The 21740-nt window shown below is 37.1% G+C and overlaps 2 protein-coding genes across 4 annotated transcripts in view; both read right to left on the bottom strand.

Moving 5' to 3' along the window:
- Nucleotides 1–13254, bottom strand: part of lyn (LYN proto-oncogene, Src family tyrosine kinase) — a 26038-nt gene extending 12784 nt beyond the window's left edge. The window contains exons 1-4 of one of the 3 annotated variants that reach the window (XM_038300511.1): nucleotides 13122–13254; nucleotides 1127–1263; nucleotides 718–757; nucleotides 293–398 (exon numbers count right to left, since the gene is read on the bottom strand). In XM_038300511.1, the coding sequence (XP_038156439.1) occupies nucleotides 293–398; nucleotides 718–757; nucleotides 1127–1258 (278 nt within the window). In that variant the 5' untranslated portion in view covers nucleotides 1259–1263; nucleotides 13122–13254. Of the gene's footprint in view, nucleotides 1–292; nucleotides 399–717; nucleotides 758–1126; nucleotides 1264–1355; nucleotides 1414–11321; nucleotides 11514–13121 lie in introns of those variants that run through there. The other 2 variants (XM_038300510.1, XM_038300512.1) reach the window with 2 other exon arrangements.
- Nucleotides 12710–19813, bottom strand: LOC119793364 (cAMP-dependent protein kinase inhibitor alpha-like). Its single transcript, XM_038300514.1, has 3 exons — nucleotides 19532–19813; nucleotides 17195–17385; nucleotides 12710–15277 (listed from the first exon to the last, which is right to left on the bottom strand). Exons 2-3 carry the CDS (start codon nucleotides 17355–17357, stop codon nucleotides 15204–15206), a joined length of 237 nt encoding a protein of 78 aa, XP_038156442.1. The 5' UTR covers nucleotides 17358–17385; nucleotides 19532–19813; the 3' UTR covers nucleotides 12710–15203.
- Between the last annotated feature and the right edge of the window lie 1927 nt (nucleotides 19814–21740).

Below are 21740 nucleotides of genomic sequence, written 5' to 3' on the forward strand. Positions count from 1 at the left end.
GACAATTAGTAGCACCACTTATTTTGATGATCCACCCAGAAAACTAACATCCTCCACTATACCTTTAAGTTGGAGCAGAATTTTCTATTTAGATAGTGTTCTTTTTACATTCAACAAAAATCATTTCCAAGGAAATTATTTCAAGAGCTCAAATCTTTGGTTATTTTTCTGAAAGCACCGCACTACAATGTCTGATCATGTTCACTTTGACTATTATCCTGACAAAATGTGTCAATAACAAGTAACATTTTTTTGTGCTGAATTAGGCAACATTAAAAATTAGCCTTCTTACTCTTCCAGGATTTTCATCTTTTCTCCTTTCTTGAATCCTAAGTCATTGCTATGCAAAGCTTCATAAGCATAAAGGGCGACCACCACTTTACCAGCTCCTTCTTTCTCTAAAACAGAAAGCACAGATGTCGACATGGTAAATATGTTTATCTACAATCATATAAAAGGTATATAGTAAAGAGTCTATGATAGTACAGTTTAAACACAAGGAAGTCTATCTACTTTTTCTGAATTTTTATAAAAAAAATGGATTCCCTTGTTTGTTGTCAGTAGCTTCAATAAACCTGACTATAGATTATCAATGTTATCCTTCTCTAAAGGAAACTGTTAAATACGTCTCATCATTATCTTTTGCATTATGCAACTAAATTTGAAAATACAATTGCAATTCTTTAACCAGAGAAGGAAACAAAAGAAAGTAAGTACCGTTCATCTGGAACATTTGACCAGGTAACAGGGTATTACCCTGTAAGAGAAAGCAAAACAGGATTTTTTCTGATTAGTTTTTAATTGTTTTGACACAGCTGTGAAATATTGTTTTACCACATTACTGATGTGTTCATTTCATTTTTTCAGACATCGTTTCAGAAAAGGAATTTCTAAATCCTTAGGAACTATTATTGTCAACTTACTGCTAACACTGGAACACGTATGCTCTATATTTAAAACTGAGGCTTCACTTTTTACCAACCTCTTTTCTAAATAGGACAAATCAAATATTTCTTTTGGTTTTTCAGTTGTTTGGACCCCCCCCCCCCCCCCCCCCCCCCCCCCCCCAAAAGAGTCAAAAAAAAAAAGAGTCAGGTTTTCTTCTTGGCAATTGCTTTCTACTCACCTTGTTGTCTCGTGTGTTGAAGGTGGGATCCCTGACATAACGCGATGGATCAGATTGTGCAGCTGACTGTTTGATTTTCCCCTCCATACCACTCGCCATACCTCCACTGAGGGTTGATTTCAGACAGCCCATCCTGCCTACCAGGGAAGTAAGAAGAGAGAACAGATGGTTAGATTGTTGCATATTAGCGATTGAAAAAAATTTAATAAATAGAAAAAGGCTTTCTAACAAGCGTCTGTGGCTTTTAGAAATGCACATCTACATCCGCTTGCAACATTACGCACTACCACACACACACACGCACGGTTAACAAAGGGTGGGCAAGGAATTGGCCCTCTTAAATGCTGGTTCAGGGATCCATCAGTCACGTCCAATCTACCATCCGATGGGCTGCAGGGGCTATACGCTGGGTCGCTTCTTACCTTGGTTACCTTATAGGGTGATATCTCGTACCTGTCTGCCTGTGCATGCTACGCCCATCTGGAGCTCTAACAACTGCACACATCCTGGTAACCAACCCACTTTAATACTACCACAAAACACAAACAACCTATTTCTACTTAAATGGTCACCAACACCCAAACCCCCAAGACGCACACATTTAGGTTCCCCTTTCTTTTCACTGACTTCCTTAATTTTTTATTACGTTTTATGACTTAATCAACACCCAGTACACACTTAGCCCTAAATGTTATTGAACATAGCCTGACTATTTTGATGCTTTATTTAGTCTGAGATTAAAACAATCAATTACGCTATTAGGTTTCCATCTGAAGTTATCCTTTTTAGTGAGCAAAGCTGTCCTGATTCATCAAGGCATCTGGCTTCTTCTCTATATAGTATGAAATGCAGCAACAATCGCTTTGGCTTTTTAGCTCTCTGCACATGGAAATATTTAACAGAAATATTGATGTGATTTAGCCTTCTTTGAGGTTTTGGTGTGGTTCATAATTGAATATAATATAATTGACCATTATCGATCTCACATTGGAGAAATTTACCTCTTCATTTAACTCATCCCCTTGGGGAGCAGTGGGCTGCCATCGTGGGGCGCCCAGGGAGCAATAGGGGGTTAAGGGTCTTGCTCAGAGAGCCAGAGTTGCAGTCTGTGGGAGTGGGGCTCGAATTCAGAACTTCGGGATTTGCCCTAACCACTAGGCCGCCACTTCAATTCAATTCAGTTTATTTATATAGCGCCAATTCACAACGAGTCATTTCAAGGCACTTTACAGTTCACCAGATCATCCAGTCAAATTGATTCAAAGTTTTCTGTCTAAGGAAAACCAGTTGATTGCATCAACTCATTGACTTGAGGGCAATCCTTCACACTAAGCATGCTTGTAGCGACAGTGGAGAGGAAAACTCCCTTTTAACAACAAGAAAAATTCTCCAGCAGAACCAGGCTCAGTGTAAGCAGGCATCTGCCGAGGCCGTCTGGGGTTCAGGGAGACAGAAGCAGAGATACAAAAAGCAACTTTAAATGGGGGAACCTTCCAGGAAACACACAGCCAGGCAGTAGAGCTCTGAGCCAACTCCCATGTCAGAGGCTAAATAATCTTGTGCAGGTTCATTTGACCTGTCCCCTTGCTCATAATTGTGATTGTTTGGTGCTATTTGTTTAGTTCAATTGTCAGAGCTTATTACCTGCTTGTGTTTGTTTATTAGGTTATAACTCAAACTTTTTAGCTGGTGGGTTATTCCTGTTAGGTCTCTGTCTGTTTTCTGTTTCCATTCACCTCTATTATCATCTATTGTCACCACATGAAAATTTTCATAAAGCTTACCCACCTCTAACCTTATTGTTTTCATGCAGTCCTTCACTTCCGCTTGGAATATTTAATACCAATCAGTTCTCTTTGCTGTTTGCCACAAAAATGCTTCTTTTTCACGGGACAGATTTGCTAATGCCTGCTCTCTCCGAGCATGCAAATTTTTATATTTTAAAATACAATTTGCAAATGCTGTTTGTTCTAAAGCTTGCTTGACCACTGTTGAAGAAAACAAAATGTCAACTTAGGAATTTAAACTCTTTCAGCTGTGTTGTTTTACATTAATCATCCATCTGAAACCTTTACTTCTTGCAATCAACATAGAGATAGAGATTAAATTCTGTTTTAATAAGCACCTTTCTTTTATTTTAAGAAAGTAGCATTAGGGAACAGAGAAACCCAATGTGGATGATGCTCTCCTCAAATGAGACCAGTGTTTGTCCCATGCAGGGAAATATAAGTTGAGTGTACAGCTAACATTGGGCACTACCCTGAAAACACCTTTGCTGCAGTGAAACATTGATATACTAGGAACTTGATCATACAACACTGAATCACAAGGATAATAATAGAAATAAAACATGTATGTACATGAACGTGGCTTTTTCCCCCCAGCTATTCAAATGTCATATTTGAGTTGATAGTCTCTCCATGATCTTTGCGTAACTTGACCTGCATTTTATTATTTTTCTTTTGTAATGCGGTTTGTTTTAATTAAATGTATGGAGGGTTCTTATATAGTTAATTATTTTATTTTCTACTAATCGTTATCACTGAGAATGATCTGTTTTATTTCCTTACTCCCTTGCAGTACAAGACCATAAAGACAATAAATACTTTTTTATAACGTTATGCTTAATGGCTGACATTCCCACTGAAAATGTCCAAGTGATAAAGTTTGGAATAAACGTTCCAGTAAGGCATGTAATGAGGAAGAGAGATGTAAGCGTTTTTCCTCTTGTTATCAACATCTATCCTAACACTGTACATGTTCAGCAAAAATAGATATTATAACGCCCCCGTCCTTTATCCTAAACTCCTGCGTATTTCTAAAGTATGATAACCAATGTAAACAGTCAAAAAGAGTAAGCCTTATGTAAATTTTACAGAGATATAATGTGAATTTATTCTGCACATGCTGAATGTTTATGAATTTATCACATGATGATATAACAGATGGTAGAAAGGTGAAGGTAATGGCCCTACCAGCTAAATCTGACCCAAAGATCATCATAATTTCCCTGAACAGGGCTGCATACAAGAGATTATTCAGGTAATTTGAGAGATTTGACAAACTTTTCGAAGGTAAAGAGAGGAAATATAAGAAATTCATGATGTCAGCTGCTGAAAGACTCCTACCAAAGAAAACTTGGATATGAGCAACTGTACAGAGCTTGTGACCATATATCCTGTATTTAAATGATTGTTGAAATGCTCTTTTCTTTCCTAAATGTCAAAAACAACATAATTATGCAAACACAAGGTGTTAACTTTGAATAAAATCTTTGTCTCTGATGCACAAAGTCAAATCAACAGTCTAATCTTTCCATCAATCTAACTTTACGCCAGGAGCTTCAAAACTAAAACTGATCACAGTTGTAACGAAAGAGCAACATGGGAACTTACAAACTTCTGCTTTTCAGGTGTTTGAAGTTCTACATTTCTTGCCATGTCGCTATGAGTCAAACTCTGACTAAAGACTGAATAAAAAAAAAACTAAAATGCTTGAGAATTCAGGTCAAAATATGTCAAAATTTACTCGTCAACCGCAATGTTCATTTTCAACCAAAAATACCCCAGTGTGTATTTTTAGATTTTGTCTTTTTTGTTCTTCCGTTATCAAACACAACACTTTGTCAGGTATGTTTTAGAGAAACCGGACCTCTAATAACAGAGGAACATAAAAGAGTATACTTTATTTTTATTACTTTATCATTTTCCCTTCAGCTCTAATCAAATGTAGCTGCTTCAGGTGAAGCAGATTCTGCTCAGTAAACATGAGCGAGACCGTCCAAGATACAGCTACTTTTTGTCATGTTAATGGTTTATGTATTTTAGATTTGATTAATTTAAATTTGATATTTTCTTCCTACAGTGTCTGGACTGCTCCAGTCAAATAATTTCAGAGAAATGGAACATTTGCTGCAGCAGTTTTTTTTTGCTCTAGTTTCATGGATGTGGTCTTTGATTAAAATATTTCTGCTAACCAGAATCATGGCCACAACCTACCAGCAGCGTTGTTACATTTAGTAGCATTTATACGTGTCAAACTGGACACAGCTAGTTGCCTGTAAACATGACAACAAATGACCACACAATCCAAACCAAAACCACCTAAACTAAAGGTTTCCTGTTCTCACATATGAGAAAGGACTGTTCTCTTTTATCATGGTCTTTCTGTATGCCGGAAAAACTAGCACATGAGGTCATTGAGTTATAAAATTTAATTAAGACTGAAGCGTTTGATAGAAGGAAATAACCTGCAGTATTTTTTTTTTTTTATGTCTGTATAGGCAAATATCTATTGATAATAAGGGAATGAGATAAGCATGTCCTTGGAGAAGAAGATCTTAAATCTAGGAAAAGCTCCTTCAGGGAAAATGTGCTATTAAGGAAGCAGTTATATGATGAAAATCTGTGTAGACTTAAGGAATTAAAAAATAATGTGTTGTAGGAGCAGAAGTCACAAAAATGGTTCTCGGTCATCTAGGTCATAGTCATTCGAAAAAGGTAAAAAAAAAAAAAAAAAAAAGAAAGAAAGAAACAAACAAAGTCTAATGGTTTTTATGTTCGCTGTACTGATAGCTGAAATAATTGCTCACTTCACTCACCTGCCTAACCCTCCCTGGTTACTAATTATCATTCATCTTATCCACCTGCTCCTGCTGCTTCATGTACAGCTTAGCCCAGCTATCAGGGCCAGATCTTTGTTTGTTTGTTTGAGTTTTTAGTTGGAGATCATAGTTGATTTCCATGGTTCATGTGCTCGTTTTTGGAGGCCGGTGGTTTCAGAAGGTTTTTTGTCTTGGTGTTTCCTGCTCATGTCCTGGCTCTTATCCAATGAGCATGCCCTGTTCCTGTTTTGGCTCAAAGGAGGGCGCTAGCTTAAAGTTCCATAGTTTTCCTGATGTCACGTTGTCCTCCCTCTCAACTACTGAGCCTGTCTGTTTGGATCTGAACGTTTCTGCCTGACCTCGCTGTTGGACTCATGAAAAACTGAACCTGCCTGAACGGTCTGTGAAACCCTGGATCTGTCTGTTCCTGTTCTGATCAGAACCCCTGACCGGGCTGTGGATTCCTGGATCTCAGAACCATCCTGTTCTGAACTGTTCCCCTGACCTGGATCAGATTCCTGCCTGTTCACTGGGGCTGCTTTATCTGGGACACTCTGGGCGACTCCTGCCACATCTAGTTGGAAGTCCATCAGCTGGATCCTACCTCCCTCGAGAGGATGGACTGAACTGTTGAACCGGGTAAGTGACTCACATGGATAATCATCTTCTGTCAGATTGTTGTGGACACTTCCCTGTGTTTCTCTACCTAACTACAGTAGGGTGCTTTTGAAGAGTGGTGCCCTGCAGCCACTGCAGATCCACAGCTCTGCATTCTGCTGTTTTTTTTTATAAACGTTTTCCCACTGTCTGTTTGCCTGAATACTGGGTCCCTCTGCCCCATTTTATCACAGTGGTATTTTTTTTTTTGTTTTTTGTTTTTTTTTTTTTGGAAGGCACAAAAAGTACTCACAAAGAAAAGCTTGGAGTTTTTTTTTTTACCCAGCTGCTAGTTTGAGCATGTTGGTTAATTTAACCGGGTTATTTTCTTTGAATTGGGTATTCTGAGAAACCAATTTCCTAGGTTATTTCTGTTGGGCATGGAGTTATTAGCTTTTGGGTTATTTCAGTAATGTTGTGTTGGGTTTTTTTTTTTGGACTACCCAACACCTTGGGTGGAAGTTCAAGCACGCACAACCAGAACCGATCCACTAACTCGGTCTCTACATCATCTGACTCAGCACAAATCAAGGTTTGTGACACTCAGCGGTTTTGTTTTTTTCTGACCATATAGATAACTTTAAATTACTGTATAAAGCTTCATATACTTGTTAAGATGTAAGTTGGTGAGACACTGTTGAGCTTCAGGATGTTAGAAAGTCAGTTATAGCTGACAAGGTGATGAGTCAGCGTTATTTTCAAGTTTATTCATTGGCTGATTTTATTCATATTGAACCACCAGTCCAATCAACATACATACATCCCCACTAATATCTGGATATATGTTAGTCAAGCTCAGTAGAACCAACAAGCATTGTGTACTGTAGCTATCAACACCTTTCTGGAATAAAAATTGCTGGAATATGTGAACATTATTCTTGTCAGTTATGTTACTCTGCATTGACCTTTTATCATGGATTATATGATTTTTAATCCATTCAGGGGTCCGTAAGATTACAGTAGATTTTTTTCTTTGGTCTTTTAGGAGACTATACCTTTGGGAAACACCAAAATCAAGAGTTTTACCTAAACTTTAACTCAGAAATAAAATGGAAAACTCTCAAAGGAACCCAGAAACCACCAAGTTAAACCTTTTCATCAAACAACGTAAACCCAAAAAGCAGATTCTTTGCACAACATGGACTGAGGATGACATCTAAGAAAAAGGCCTAGATCAACAACCTTAAGCTTAACTTGAATACCCAGCAAGTCAAACATTCAGATGAGAAAAATATGGAACTTTATCATATGAAAAATATTTGGAGGAGTCAAAGGTTGAAAGGCTGAGATTTAAAAAACAAAAACAGTATCAGATGTTGGGCATTGTAAAGGTAAACCATCTGCCTTCTGTAAAGTTTGAGGAGCTTTGCAAACAGTAGAGCACCTGCAATTCTTCCTCTTCCCCTTTCATAAAAAAATAGACGGTTCAAAGTTTGACACAGTTCAAGCAGGACAGTAATCTGGAACACAGAGCCAAACTGTTTTTAGATTTTGATTGCGGGTACGTTTATTAAACTTTTTTTTAAAGGTAAAATTAAAGCCTACAAGTTTGGTCCCTGGTTGTAAATCCATCAGTTTGAATAATTAATATACCCTCTGCTGTGGTTACAATGTTTTACTTTGTTCATGAATTCCCTAACTAAAACTGAATTCTCAAAACACTAAGCGCATTTAGAACGATGATTTAAAAAGATCACAAGTGAAAACTAATAAAACGAAAACATAGGAAGGTACGCCGTTATATAAAATGAAGTTACAAGTTTTATTATCATTCCACCTTAAAAAAAAGAATGATTGCGATATTCCATGAGAATTATTAGGAAATGCATTTTGCAAAAAAATGATGAGTTTGCTAAGAACATGACAAGTTTTCAACAAACTCGTGACCAAAACGGATTGAAAAAATCTGTACAAACCTGACTGTGCTTTTTTTTAGCTTGTGAAAGAAAACATGAAGACATACTTAAAAATCATTGCAACAATAAGATTTATCACTAGAGCTGTAACTTGCACAAAGCAGGCAGTTAGTGAGGTTTTATTTGGACCCACTAGTGACTAGTAAAGCACTATTTGAATCCAGGCAATTTACCATCATGTGGCAGAATATTGCTGCATTGTTGTTGCTAAAAATGCATGCTGATTAATGCTATCCTACTTTAAATTCATTAAAATTTGAATTAAATTCAAATATATTTTATTAATCCAAAAGGGAACTTAAATGTTGCAGTAACCCATGCGTTATTTTTTAAACAGGTGTTGTAGGTGTTGATAGGTATAGGCAGGAAGGATCTTCTAAAGCAGTCTGTTTTGCAACAGATCTTGAAAATCCTCTTACACTGTTTTCTTTTAAAAAATCTTCTAAAGAAAATGCTCCCTGTTGTCCATAATGTTCTTCACTTTATGAAGAATTCTTTTTATGTTTTGTTTTGTTTCAATGTTTTAATCTGTAATAAAAAAGTTTCTCATGTCCTCTGGCCTGACAAAGTGAGCTGGATTACAAGAAAATTCTGGAAAAGATCAGATTTATTGGAAGCTCCATCTAATCATAAGGATTTTTTAAAGGCTGCAACTACATAGCAACACTTTGAGAATCACATAAAGTGACATTGTGTTTGTTTTTATAGGGCTTATTTCCTGTTAATGCAGAAGCCACGTAGACCTTTACTTCATCAATAACATTGAGTTGTGTCCTCATGATGTAGTAAGGAAGGAAATAACAGTTAACAGAAAAAGTTCTTAACTAGAAAAAAAAAACTTCTCAATGTAACGTGGCTAAAACACCACTTACATTTTTATAGAAGACAATTTATAAACAAATGTGCTCCATTTGTATATAAATAATTTTTTTTCTTTTCAGTCATGTTTCTAACCACATCACACAACTGCATTGGAAAATACTTCATTTCTTTTATAGTTAAATTATGAAAACACTTCTTAGATTTCTGTTAGACAGAACTGCTCATTTCTGATAAAGTGAGCTAAAGTGGTTTAGTTGTTCACAGATATGATACACTTTGTGATAATTGGCAATAATGCAATTTGCAGAACAAATATCCAAAAGGGTCCCTTCTTAAGGGCCACTTTCATCAATTCTCCTAAATACATCAGGTTATAAAGGACTAGAGGTTGTTCACCACAGGTACGCTGATGACACACGACTTCCCATTCTTGTTTCACCATATGATATTAGACCTCTGTTTTCAATTTATCTAATGGAATTGTCTCTGTAAAGTGCCTTACAATGACATGTGTAATCAATTGGTGCCATATAAATAAACTGAACTGAAACTCATTTTAATTACATAAAATTGGATAAGTGAGAATTTACTTCATTGGCACTCTATATAGAACCATCCATTATCTGACATGCTTATCCCAAGTGGGGTCACAAGGGGTGCTGGTGCCTATCTCCAGCAGTCAATGGGTGAGAGGCATCACAGGGCAACACAGCAACACACAACCATTCATGCACACACTCACACCTAAGGCCAATTTAGAGAAGCATGTTAACCTAACAGTCATGTTTTTGGACTGTGGGAGGAAGCCAGAGTACCCAGAGAGAACCCATGCAAGCTCAGGGAGAACATGCAAACTTCATGCAGAAAGACCCCGACTCTTCATAAAATAACAAATTCATATACTGAATTACAGTAATTAGTTGTTCCATCTAAGCTGAAAGATTTAAAGTCAGTCAGTTACACACAATTTATTTAAGTATGTAGTTGCGCCGATGCTTACATTTTATTCTTCTAATGTAGTTCTTATTCATAATGTGGTTTCATCTAAGTCTGTTCTCCAATTATACTGTACTGTAGAGCGCCGTGTACGTTCTTATTAACAGTACTGTAAAAATAATCCTGTCATCTCCTTTATAGACACCATAATTAAAACATTGCACTCTGTTAATCAGTACTATAACTGGTCCATTTTTGTCACGTTGGTTTCTACAGTTAAACACAACTCATCTAAACAGAAAACAGTAAAAACAGTAAAAAAAAATATACATAGAATATATACTGGTAGGGGGGAGGGGTCTATCTGATTACGTTGGGGTGTTTTCTATTACCAAACCTCTGCAAACATATAATTTGGTGCAAATAACGCAGCATAACCTAAATTAGTTTATTTTTATCTCAAAATAAGAACACTTCAGAAATCTACTCAAGACAACTACATTTAATTTTTAAAGGAAAACAAAAAACTGTTGATCTTTGAAGTATAATTAACTAAATCACTGGATCTAGTAAATCCTTGACCTGATGACGGAACAGAGGGCAAAGGTCCATCTTAAAGGTGTGCACACTGCAAATGTTTCCTTTTTCTGACCGCCTCAAAAAATGAGGTGTTCCCATAGTTAAAGTTTTAATCAAACAAACAGGTCATTGAAAATATTCACACAGAAGTTTGCACAGCTAAGCTGACCAAACTCTCAGTATTTAAACAAAAGATAGAGGAAGCATGTTTAAACAAAGGAGTGCAAGAAAGAGAACAAAAGCATATAAAAAGAAACTTCAGTAATTAAACCAGAAAAGGCCAGAAAAATGGCTTGATTCTCTGCATGAAATCCCAGGGAGGCATGCAGCAGGGTTGGCAGGCTTTTTTCACGCTACTGCTTCAGTGCTTCTGCTATATTTTTAACGCAACAGGCGGTAAACAGCCAAAAACTGGGAGTCTTCAGCTGAAGCACACCCCCTGTGCCACACCGTGACCAACACATTAAACTCCCCTCAGACACACAAACTCAGCGGCGCACAGAAATAATATAGAGGAGATAAAAAAAACTCTTCCTGGTGTCTTTGACTTTCTTTTACATTTTAAGTAATAAAAACTGACCAAATCTAACATCTCTAAACAAGGATATTGATCTTCAAATCCAGCTGCATAAGGATGAAATTCTACAGATTAAAGCCACATTTAACATGAAGAAGACCTTACCTCTGTATCTCTAGTGAAAGAACAGTTAACCCAGTTTGGAGAAGTTTCCTTTCCTTATTCTAGTCCAAAGAAATGCCCTTCGTGCTTTTCCTTAAAGCGCTGACACTATGAACTGACCCACACACATACACACACAGTTTGACAAGTGGGTCATGCGGCCGTGGTGGACTGCTGCTGCAGAATGAGGAACTTAGAGGAACTGCTCGGGGATTTTTCTATCTTGCCCAAACTTCCTGGTACAATTGTCTAATGATTATTTGCATAATCAGCAACTGACACATGCAGACATTTTCAGGCAGAAACACACACAGACACAGCTGTCTGTGTTTTTAGAAACTGGGCATTTCTTATAAGAACTGCAACAAAACATCTAATTTCCCTAAATGGAAGATTTTATTTATTTTTTCAAGCTAAAGTCCTTTGCACTTTTCCAAACTTTCTTTGAGCACAAGAGAAAAATTTAATGTAGGGTTTTTATTTAATAGGTGAGAAGAAAGTATAGCATGGCTTGGAAAATATGACGCATGGTTTTAAAACTATTTTTAAATCAGACAAGTTAGGTTTCCATCTGTAGTCGCCCCCACCTTGGTTTACTATCCCTTAATAAAATACAGTAAAGCTCATTTCCATTTAAAATCACGTAATGGCTAAAGTACAGCGTACTTCCAGGTTCTTCAGAGAACGTTGGTGAACAAGCAGCAGAGTAGAGTCAAAGAACAATCTCCAATAGGCTCTGAACATGACACAGAGTAACATCCAATCCATCATCTAAAAAATGGAAAGAGTACATCCCAACTGCCGATCTGCTCAGATATGTCCCTTAAAGAGGCCAGGCAGGAATAGCATAAACATAAGAACACAGTGAAGGCGTTTATGGTCACTAAGGGGGAAGCATCTAATCATCTAATACTGTACAAAAAAAACTCCCAAGAATCAGACCTGGTGGAAGAAGCATAATCCTGTATGGATGCTTTTCTTCAGCCCGAACAGAGAAGATGTTTATAAATTGGAAAAAGGATAGAAATAATGGCAGTAAAAGAGAAGTTAGAATTACAGGCTGCAAAAAAAAACAAAAAAAAACAATAATAAGTTAACCTTCCAACAAGACAACAACTCTTAACATAAAACTTGAGATAGTATCATTCCTGCAATCTTAAAGAGTCACTCTCCTGCATCCTCATAGTGTATCGATTCGATTTCATACCACGTTTTAGATGTTAATTTGTTGAACATCTTTTTTTTATAAATCCCTTTAAAATGCGTTGAAGTTTGTGTTTGTAGCCAAGGCATCATTTAAAAATGTACACCTCTGAAAGGCACATCAACTTCTTCCACAGTGCAACCTGCTGGTCAGGCTGGAGAACTGCAACAACACAGGAAACTTCCTTTTTTTCATTTCTTTTATTGATCCTTTGTTATTGTGTTGGACAAAACTTGAACAAAAAATGATCACAAATGAAGAAACCATGCAAAACATTGAATTATGAAGAGCTGAATTGAAACAAACCTCACAAAAAGAAGAGCTACTGTCATTGAAAAAACAGACAACCCTAGTTTTCATCCTTTTTTTGCTCTAAGGGTATAACACCTGAATACAATAAATAAAAAAAAAACAGGACCATATGTGACTGTAGTGAGAGAAGACATGCAGATTGGTCTGTGTTAATAATCCGCATGAATCAGTTCTATACAAGTGAGCAGGACTGTAAGTTAGCCAAACGTTCACACAAACAGTGTTCCTGGAAGCTCTGCTGATAGTTGCATATTTACATTTAGAAGTAGTTTGTCAGATGCACTTACTGATCCGCAGTGCTGAGAGGAAGAAGAAAAGACGGACACCTCTGCAACTGCAAACAGCTTTGATATATGGCCTGTGTAAGTCAAAGCAGTCATTAATCTGTACTTCTCCTCTCAAACAATAAAACTCATGTGTGTTACTCTTTGAACCAGGAAAAAGGTTGACATAAACAAGCAGTCTGCAGTAAAATAATAACACTTAGATAACCCCGAACCGCCAATCAAGACGCACCAAAAAAAAGAACGAGACAGTCATAAATTTGATTCCTCACAGAGAATAAAGCACATATCATCTCAAAGGTCAAAGAAATCACAGTAGGTTTTATTATATTTTAGAAATAAGGAAGTGTTACTAACTTTTATTACAGTGCTGCATGTTCACATGCAGTTTGATGAGAATGTGGCCTGCTAAAGCTGCTTTTATTTAGCCAATCTGCAGTGAAACCTAAACAAATACTATGGCAGGTATAAAGGACTCAGAGGGGGAAGAAGGGACACTTCTAATTCTATTTTATTGAGTCTAGGTTACATATTTTAAATCTAATTTGGCAGTATAGGTTATCGAAGTGCAATTTTCATTCCTACCAGCAGGGGGTGACTCCTTGAGAAAGAAAAATGGAAGTCAAATGTTTTTTGTTTTTTTTGTCAAGGAAGAGATGAGCACACCCTAATCTAATATCTTACATCACTAATGTCTTTATAGTTTGAAAAGTCTGTTTCTTGTTATCGTCAAAATAGCATGATGTTTCACGGTCCACATTTAGACCAGCGTACAACAAAACAGACCTTTCAGACTCTCTGACTAAAGGATGATTAAAGAAGTTGTGATCCAGACCCTACAGTAGCTTTTCTGTCTGTACTATGTTGCTTGTAGCTTTGTGAGTCAACATGATTCATGATATCTGACCTCAGTTTAACAATATCAGCAATTATTTTTAACATAAAGCCAAACCCACAGATCTGGTTGCATAAACATCTTTCCATTAGCACCTAAAAGGTCACAGATTTGCACTTTTATGCTATTTTGTATATAAAATGAGTTCCCTGAGTGTGAGTTTAAAGCCAGGATGACAGCTCTGCTGTGTTCAATAAGACGCATGTTTGTTTGTTTTGAAGCTTGCTCCTGTAAAGCTTTTAGATCATTTTAGGTTATATGTACCACAAAATGCTTCGTTGTTTTAGGAGATGCACCAATGAACAAGACAGACAATAAACAGGGATGTTTTTCACTTGCTAGCCAGGTATAAAGATCCAAATTGGACGTTCTTGGTCTTTCACCATTTTCATAACTTCCAAAGTGTTCCAAGAGCTGCAGAAATATATTTTGGCCGGGGATCCTTTTTTATGCTTTTGAAGACTTGAGCTTGGTTTTTTTCTTTTTCCGTTTACTAAGCAGAGTCCCTAAAGAGAGACTTCTCTTCTTCTTCTCAAACTCTTTACTAAAAACTGAGCAAATGCACCGTGACAAACTTCTCAAGTAAGGCTGTGATGACATTGTTATTATTAGAAAGGTGCAAAAAGAAGGATGAACATTTTAAAGGACACGTCACATTACCTGCATACTATTTGTTGAGGAACACTTGCTTCCTGTCGTATGAAACAGAAACATATCAGTGTAAATAGATTTACACACAGTTTGAGTGCAGCTGAGTCCATAATTATCTGCTTTAGGTCAGTTCAAAACCCATTAACTGGCAATAGAAGAAGCACTGCTTCTATTGAAGCCACTCTCACTGTTAACCATTGTACCTACTGCAAACCACACATTGGAACCTGGCCTATTTCCTTGGTTTTCTATTTGTCCTTCGGTGTGTGTCGGACCTCAAAGACCCAAAAGAAAAAAATCAGTTTGAAAAGAACTACCGAGTCATTATCTTGTGCACTCCTGGCATTGGAAAGCCTCAGTCGTTCCATTTTGCAGCACTGAGTGATCACATCTCAACATCTCAGCAGGAGTGAGGGCTCTGGCTGAAGGCCTATAAGCAGTGATGCCCCTAACCTCCAGCCACCAGGTCTTTATGAGGCAACAGATTCACTGCTACAGAGGCTGCATTGATCTGTCCGCCAGAAGGAGAATGTAGCAGTTTAGCTGTTCCTCTGAGTCGCCTCCCGCTGGGCCGAAGCAGAGGAGCTGTGATTGTCCTCCATGTCTTCTTCATCTGCAACACATAGTAACACTGAATGTTAAATCAAAGGAAATAATAGACGGTTTGTGGACATCTGTAGTTGGTGGAACTACTTGATGGAGAAAGTTTGGTAACAGCAGTGTTCGAATCTGGGTAATGGAGTTCAGAGATGCCAATCTTGGGTGATCCTAAATTCTAATGATCTTTATCTGACGTTATGAAATGTTTTTAAAAAGTGTGGATGATCACTATAATACATAAAAAAACACTTAACAATGCTGTGAAAACATTTGAAAAGAGAACAAAAACTTAAGCAACACTTTATCATGTATACCTCCACATCAAGGCAAAAAAAAAATCCCCAACTGTTAATGATAAAAGCTACATAAATCAGCTTTACAACTGTTCCTGTATGAATCACCTCTCATCTGACCCACCTGCTCCTGCCTCTATTTAAGCTGCTTGCACCCTGTCATCAGTGCCAGATTAGTCTTGTTCTCTTTAGCCAGTGGTGAGTTTTTTAGAGTTTGTTGGTGTTTCTGATTTCCTGATTCTGACCTGTTCTGCCTCTCAACCACTGAGCCTGCCTGTTCCCGTCTGAACGGTCTGCCAGACCTGGCATTGGACTCCTGGATCTCTGAGCCTGCCCGTTCCTGTTCTGATCTGTTTACCTGCCCTGGCTTCGGACTCCTACATGTTTCTCTGGGGCTTCCGCATCTGGGACACTCAGGGTCTTGTTGGCAGCCTACCAGCTGGATCCTACCTTGTCCTCTGGGCATGGACTTAACTTTTAAACCAGTTTAGTGACTCGCGTTCATAATCTTCCCTATTATATTTATATGGTCACTAACCTGTGTTTACTCTATCCAGGCTTCCCTGCCTCAGATGCCCTAGCCACTGCAACTACAGTTTTAATTAAACTCTTTTTGAATAATCCTACTGCCTGTCTTGCCTGAATACTGGGTCCTCTGTTCTGAGCCTTGATAGTTCAAAATATCCACTCGAATGGACAGCAGAGGTAAGGTCAGAGAAAGACGTAGCATGACTGGGACAGATACATTGTCTGACCGTGCCCTAATATGGAGCTCAGAGCATGATTATGACGAAATCGTAATGGGTGGCATCTCTTCTAATAAAAACCTTTTTTTATTTATTCAGTTCTTTGTTATCTAATATTTTGAGCAATGAAATGACAAAATTAAGTATAGTTCATATTACGACAGAGGTTCTAATTTATTTTTCTTACTACTACATTGATGGCTGATGAAGGCTTTTGTGATCAGGTACAGTACTTTCCACAAGCTTATCTTAAAATAAATAAAGGATTTGTTGCCTTAGCAAAATCTTACTCTGACAGTTTTAGGGTTTTCATTTTATTTCCCTTGGGTATTATTTAATTTCCTCTTTGGGATTGATTGTCTTTTTAAATTGAATTGAACTGAACATCTTTAATATAAGTACAATACATTAGCGGAATAAAAAAAAATCTTAAGTTAACAGTTTATTACCAAATTATTGGTATCAGGACTTTCACCACCCCTTATAAATATTGATCAAAACCAGTTTTTGCAGTTTGATTCATTAACTTTTTGCTAACCTGCAGCATAAAGAGGGAGGAAGCTTTTACCCTGTCCTTCAGAAGCCATCTTATTTAGATAACTCCAAAGGTTTTCCATTGGATTTAGGTTGTGGAACCAAGGTGGTCATGAAAGAAGGTGGATCATATGTCTGGTGAACTATTTCTATGTCGATCTGATTCTTTTTTATTATCGTTATTCCAAATAAAGACAGAGTTTGATAAACTTGAAATCCATCCATCCATCCATCCATCCATCCATCCATCCATCCATCCATCCATCCATCCATCCATCCATCCATCCATCCATCCATCCATCCATCCGTGACCCACAGTAATCTAGATTCAAACTGATATCAGGATTTTTTTTTTACCTCCTCCTCCTGCGTTAATGTGGAGCTGGGACAGAGACAGGGTAAGGGTGAGCTCCCGCCCCTCGGGGTCAGTGGGACTCTGCAGGATGTCGTGTAGGGCGTTCCTGCGTCCCGTCCTGCCAGAAGCGATGAAGTCTGCGTACGTGGTCTCAACATCAGACATCGCTCATACATCATTCAGACACCAACACCTGGAACAGGAAGAAGGTCGCCTGAATCTTCAGCACAAATATTAGTGTTTGCAACTTGGAAATGAATCATTATTGACATGACTTCATATATAACTCTGTCATGCTTCATAAAATATTTTCTGCAAGAACAACTTTTTAAGGTTACAACAGTAACCATTGGTGATCAACACTATGAACAACACCATGAAATTGCATTTTTTCCCCCTACATTTTATGCAAATTAAATCTTAAAAAGATGTGGCCAGAATTTATAATCAACACCTTTTTCTTATATGCCTCTAAATCTATTCCAGGGAAACCATTTGGATTCAGAGGTCAACTAACTGGTAAAGAAGAACACCTGGTAGGATTTCATCTTCGGATAGATAAAGCCGATCCTAATAAAGACTGAAAGACATACCAGTATGTTTGCATCCTTATTAACTTCAGTGGACAAGCTCATGCAAGATTGTATTCATCAAATAAATTGTTTATTGTAAACTTGATGGAGCTGAAGAGATCAACATCATATGTTGGAGAACCTATGAACTAGAACCAATAACTCTTTGTGCAGTTCTTTTCCACAGCGGGACGCCATTTCTCCTTTCGCTGAATGAGTTTGCAAAGTATTCTGGGAAGCCACTTTGTTCCAAGTCAGCAATTGACCATCCTCGGGATGAAGATCATTTTAAAGGGTGAGGGGCACTTCCCCCTTGCTCTTATAACTATTGGGTCAAACTACCCTTACACATGATATGATCGCGAAAAACCAAGTGCTAGGGCATAAAACGAGTGCAAGTCAGAGTAATAGGACTGGGCCTTCCCTTTTCTCTCTAAGTATGACCTTTAATTAAAGGTTGAAAGAAGAAAAAAACAATCTGTAAGAGTTTTTTTTTGCACGCACAAGTTATATAGTGTATATACCAAAAAAAACATAATATATGTTCCATAACAGATGACACAAAATTTAACTTTTTGGGGAAACAAACAATGTAGGACAGTGTGGATGCAGATTTTCCATGGTTAAATATGGTAAAGGCTGGTTCAGGCTGTGGGAAAATTGTACTAGTTAAAAAAAAAAAAGAGAGAGGAAACTGTAACAGGCTGCAAAAGGCTTGATGTGAAGATTCGGCGTTCATCGGGTTCTAGACACAAAGTAAGAGCTGATAGAGACATGCACCAGGGTCAGTGGCGGTTCTAGACCAAATGTATCAGGGGGCCAGCGTGTTTTCGTTGGGGCACAGAAAAGCATGAAATTAAAAACAGGGCAAGGGATTCAAATACATTAAAATAGCTGCATAAAGTGAAATTTCTATTAAATTAGGTTTAATTAAAATGCTATTTCTTATTCGTTCAATATACTGTCATAATTTAGGAATTTTACATATGTTTGACTTAATTTAAGTTAAAATGTGCCGTTTTTTATAAAAGCAGAATTAGACATCAAGAATAACAGATAAATTCTCCTGCAAAAATTATAACATTTTTATTTGTTTTGAAAAAACTGGGATCCTATCTCAATACTAGTGAAGGTATCATCTTATTGTTCTTAAATAATTAGTAAAACACAATTTGTAAAAAAAAAAAAAAAAATGAAATAGATCCAAAGGACCTATCAGTAATTAGAATTTCTTTGAGTATTATGTCTTCAGTACAGGGGCCAGGACATGAGCTACAGGGGTACTGGCCCCCGTAGGCCCCTGTCTAGAACCGCCCATGCACCAGGATTCAGCATCTGTAACTTCAGCAGAAGCTGCAGATGTTGACTGTTGAACTGTAAAGTGCCTTGAGTTGAACTGTAAAGTGCCTTGAGATGACATGTGTTGTGAATTTGGCGCTATATAAATAAACTGAATTGAATTGAATTGACTAAAGGGTGTGATTAGAAACACATGACAATGGTCAGATTTTAAACAGTCCTTTCTGTATGGCTGCTTTGTTTTAATAAATGCTATAAATTAACAATAAAATATGTTAAAACTGAGAGAAAATGTGACATATGAATTATTATTGATCCCATTAACCATAATTGAGATTCATCTACATCCAAATTAACCGCTTCAATGAAAGTGGCCATTTTGAGGGTGAGTCGCCAAATTAGAAAAACGTTTAAGCCTAGAAGATGTTCATTTTAAGTTAACCAAGGCATGTTTTAAATGTGACTTACCTTTACAGACAAAGCGAACCATCAGCAGCAGACACATTTTTATCGGACATGGCTTCACGTGACGGAGCGGCGGGGCCGACATCACATCAAACGATCCAAATAAACATACGAAAATACAGTGAAAGCAACAATATAAAAACAACCTGCTGATGTATAAGGACAATATTCCTAGAAAAGCATAACAGGGCGAGCGGTCAGAGGATTTGGGATCAGAACCACATCGATGGGTAGCTTTAAAAAGTCCTCAGTCGGTTCTCTCTGCTCGTTTCATCTTCCTCCTTTCTAGCCAATCAGCGGACTGGGAAATCAGCTCTGAGCGCTGATTGGACAGGGCGCACAAAAGGATGAGAGGAGAGAGCGGAGAGCAGCACTGAGGCTCACAGTGCGTCTTTATAGCAAAAAACTGAAGAAATAAACAAACCGTTTAAGAATAACACTTAATTTACTACATTTTTTAATGCTGAGATTAAATTACAAATATTTGCTCAGTCTTCATTTATTGAAAAATGAACTGGGTGATGAAATTTGCTGCCAATTTGCTGCCAGTTTTCTTAATCTGAGTGACAAACATTTGATTGATAAAAAAAAAAATGCATCTGATTTTGACGAATTTGTTTTGTTTTTTAAAGGGTCTCAACCCGATTACTCATTTTTGTTTTTTATGTCAGCAAACCAAAATCTGCTTTGACAGGGACATTTTAACTGATTGGATTTTTTTCCTTTTAAACCACGATTATCCATCTGATGTTCATTTTAGGACCATAGTCCTGATTAATGACCCGTTTTCAGGCCAAGTTTCAGTTTTCTGATAAATGGCCTCACATTTGAGCCAAGACATTCTGTTATGCACAGGGCTTAATATTTTGTTGTTGTTTTTCTGAATATGACACAGCTGCATCTCCTGGGAGTTCCTCTTCAGGGACAAAGCTGTCTCCATCTGTTGATCCTTTTCTAACCAGTGTAAAAAGATAGCTGCCATTATATTTAAAAGTCACCTTTAACCTATACAGTGTTCTTCAGCACAGGATTATCAAAGCTAAATTAAACTTATCTTAAAATCTGGTTTCCATCATAAAACATTACTCAAATGTGAGGAAATTTTTGCTTTGCTCACACCATGATTGTATATCAATAACGTTTTTAGATTGTAATTAATAAATCAGTTAGTGTGTAATAGTAAAAATATATGAATCAGACAGCAAATATAACCTATTATGCTACTGTAATCATTTTTATAGACGTTATCTGTGGCAGTTATCCAAATAAAAAACAGAGGGAATAAGGTCTTGCACAGGAAACAAAAATGCAGCAAAAAGAACATTTTTGGACAAGTTAATTGTGGATCTATTGCATTGATTTTCTATTAGATTTGTGGCATATCGCTTTAGATATATGTTGACAACTAGTTTGTTCCTAATTTAAATTTAAGTTTAAAAAGTCAATCCTGGAAGATGAATAACTGATTATGTAAATGATAGTGCTTCAAAATAATAGAAAAGTAAAGTTTTGGGTTATGTTCCTTCAGAACAGACTTTCCTTTAAAACAGCCTTTATTGAATGATTGTCTTTATTAATCTTACAGTGGAAAAATTTTCTCTTTACAACATCTGAAATAGTCCAAAAGAGAAGAAGAATGTGCCAAAGCAAGAAAAAATGTGCATATACAGTGCATAGGATTGTTATACAGGGTTATGCACAGGGTGTTTACATGGGTATTAATATAGAGGGATATTTATATATATATAGCTCTGCACCACTGGGCGTCGAATACAAAAAAAAACAGGTTATTGCATAGGGTATTCAATAGTAGTTGCACATTAAAAAAAAAGGGAGTGGTAAAAAAAAAAGTAAGATGAGATTGTGCAAAAAGATTAGATAGACAGTAACTAAACAGCAAAGAGATTTAAAAAATACAGAAATACACATCATTACCTCTGTTGCTCTGAGATTGAGAACTTTTAGGTGGAGCCTTATGAACGTGTAAATCAGTAATACTCAGTTTTAACCACATGGTGGTGCTGTAGTAAAGAGAAATAACCCAACTCCAGTTTTTGATCCCTGCAGCGTGTTGCTATGAACGTCACACTGTATGCATGGCAGTTTCATTGGATTAAAGGGTCTGTTCTAACTAAAATTTGCTAATTAATTATGAAAAATCCTCCTTAAATCCGACAGTAGGAGGGGAAATTTAGGGACTTAGTGTCAACAC

The sequence above is a fragment of the Cyprinodon tularosa genome, unplaced genomic scaffold (genome assembly GCF_016077235.1).
Source record: "Cyprinodon tularosa strain WSP-4 unplaced genomic scaffold, ASM1607723v1 ctg45, whole genome shotgun sequence".
Lineage (NCBI taxonomy): Eukaryota > Metazoa > Chordata > Actinopteri > Cyprinodontiformes > Cyprinodontidae > Cyprinodon > Cyprinodon tularosa.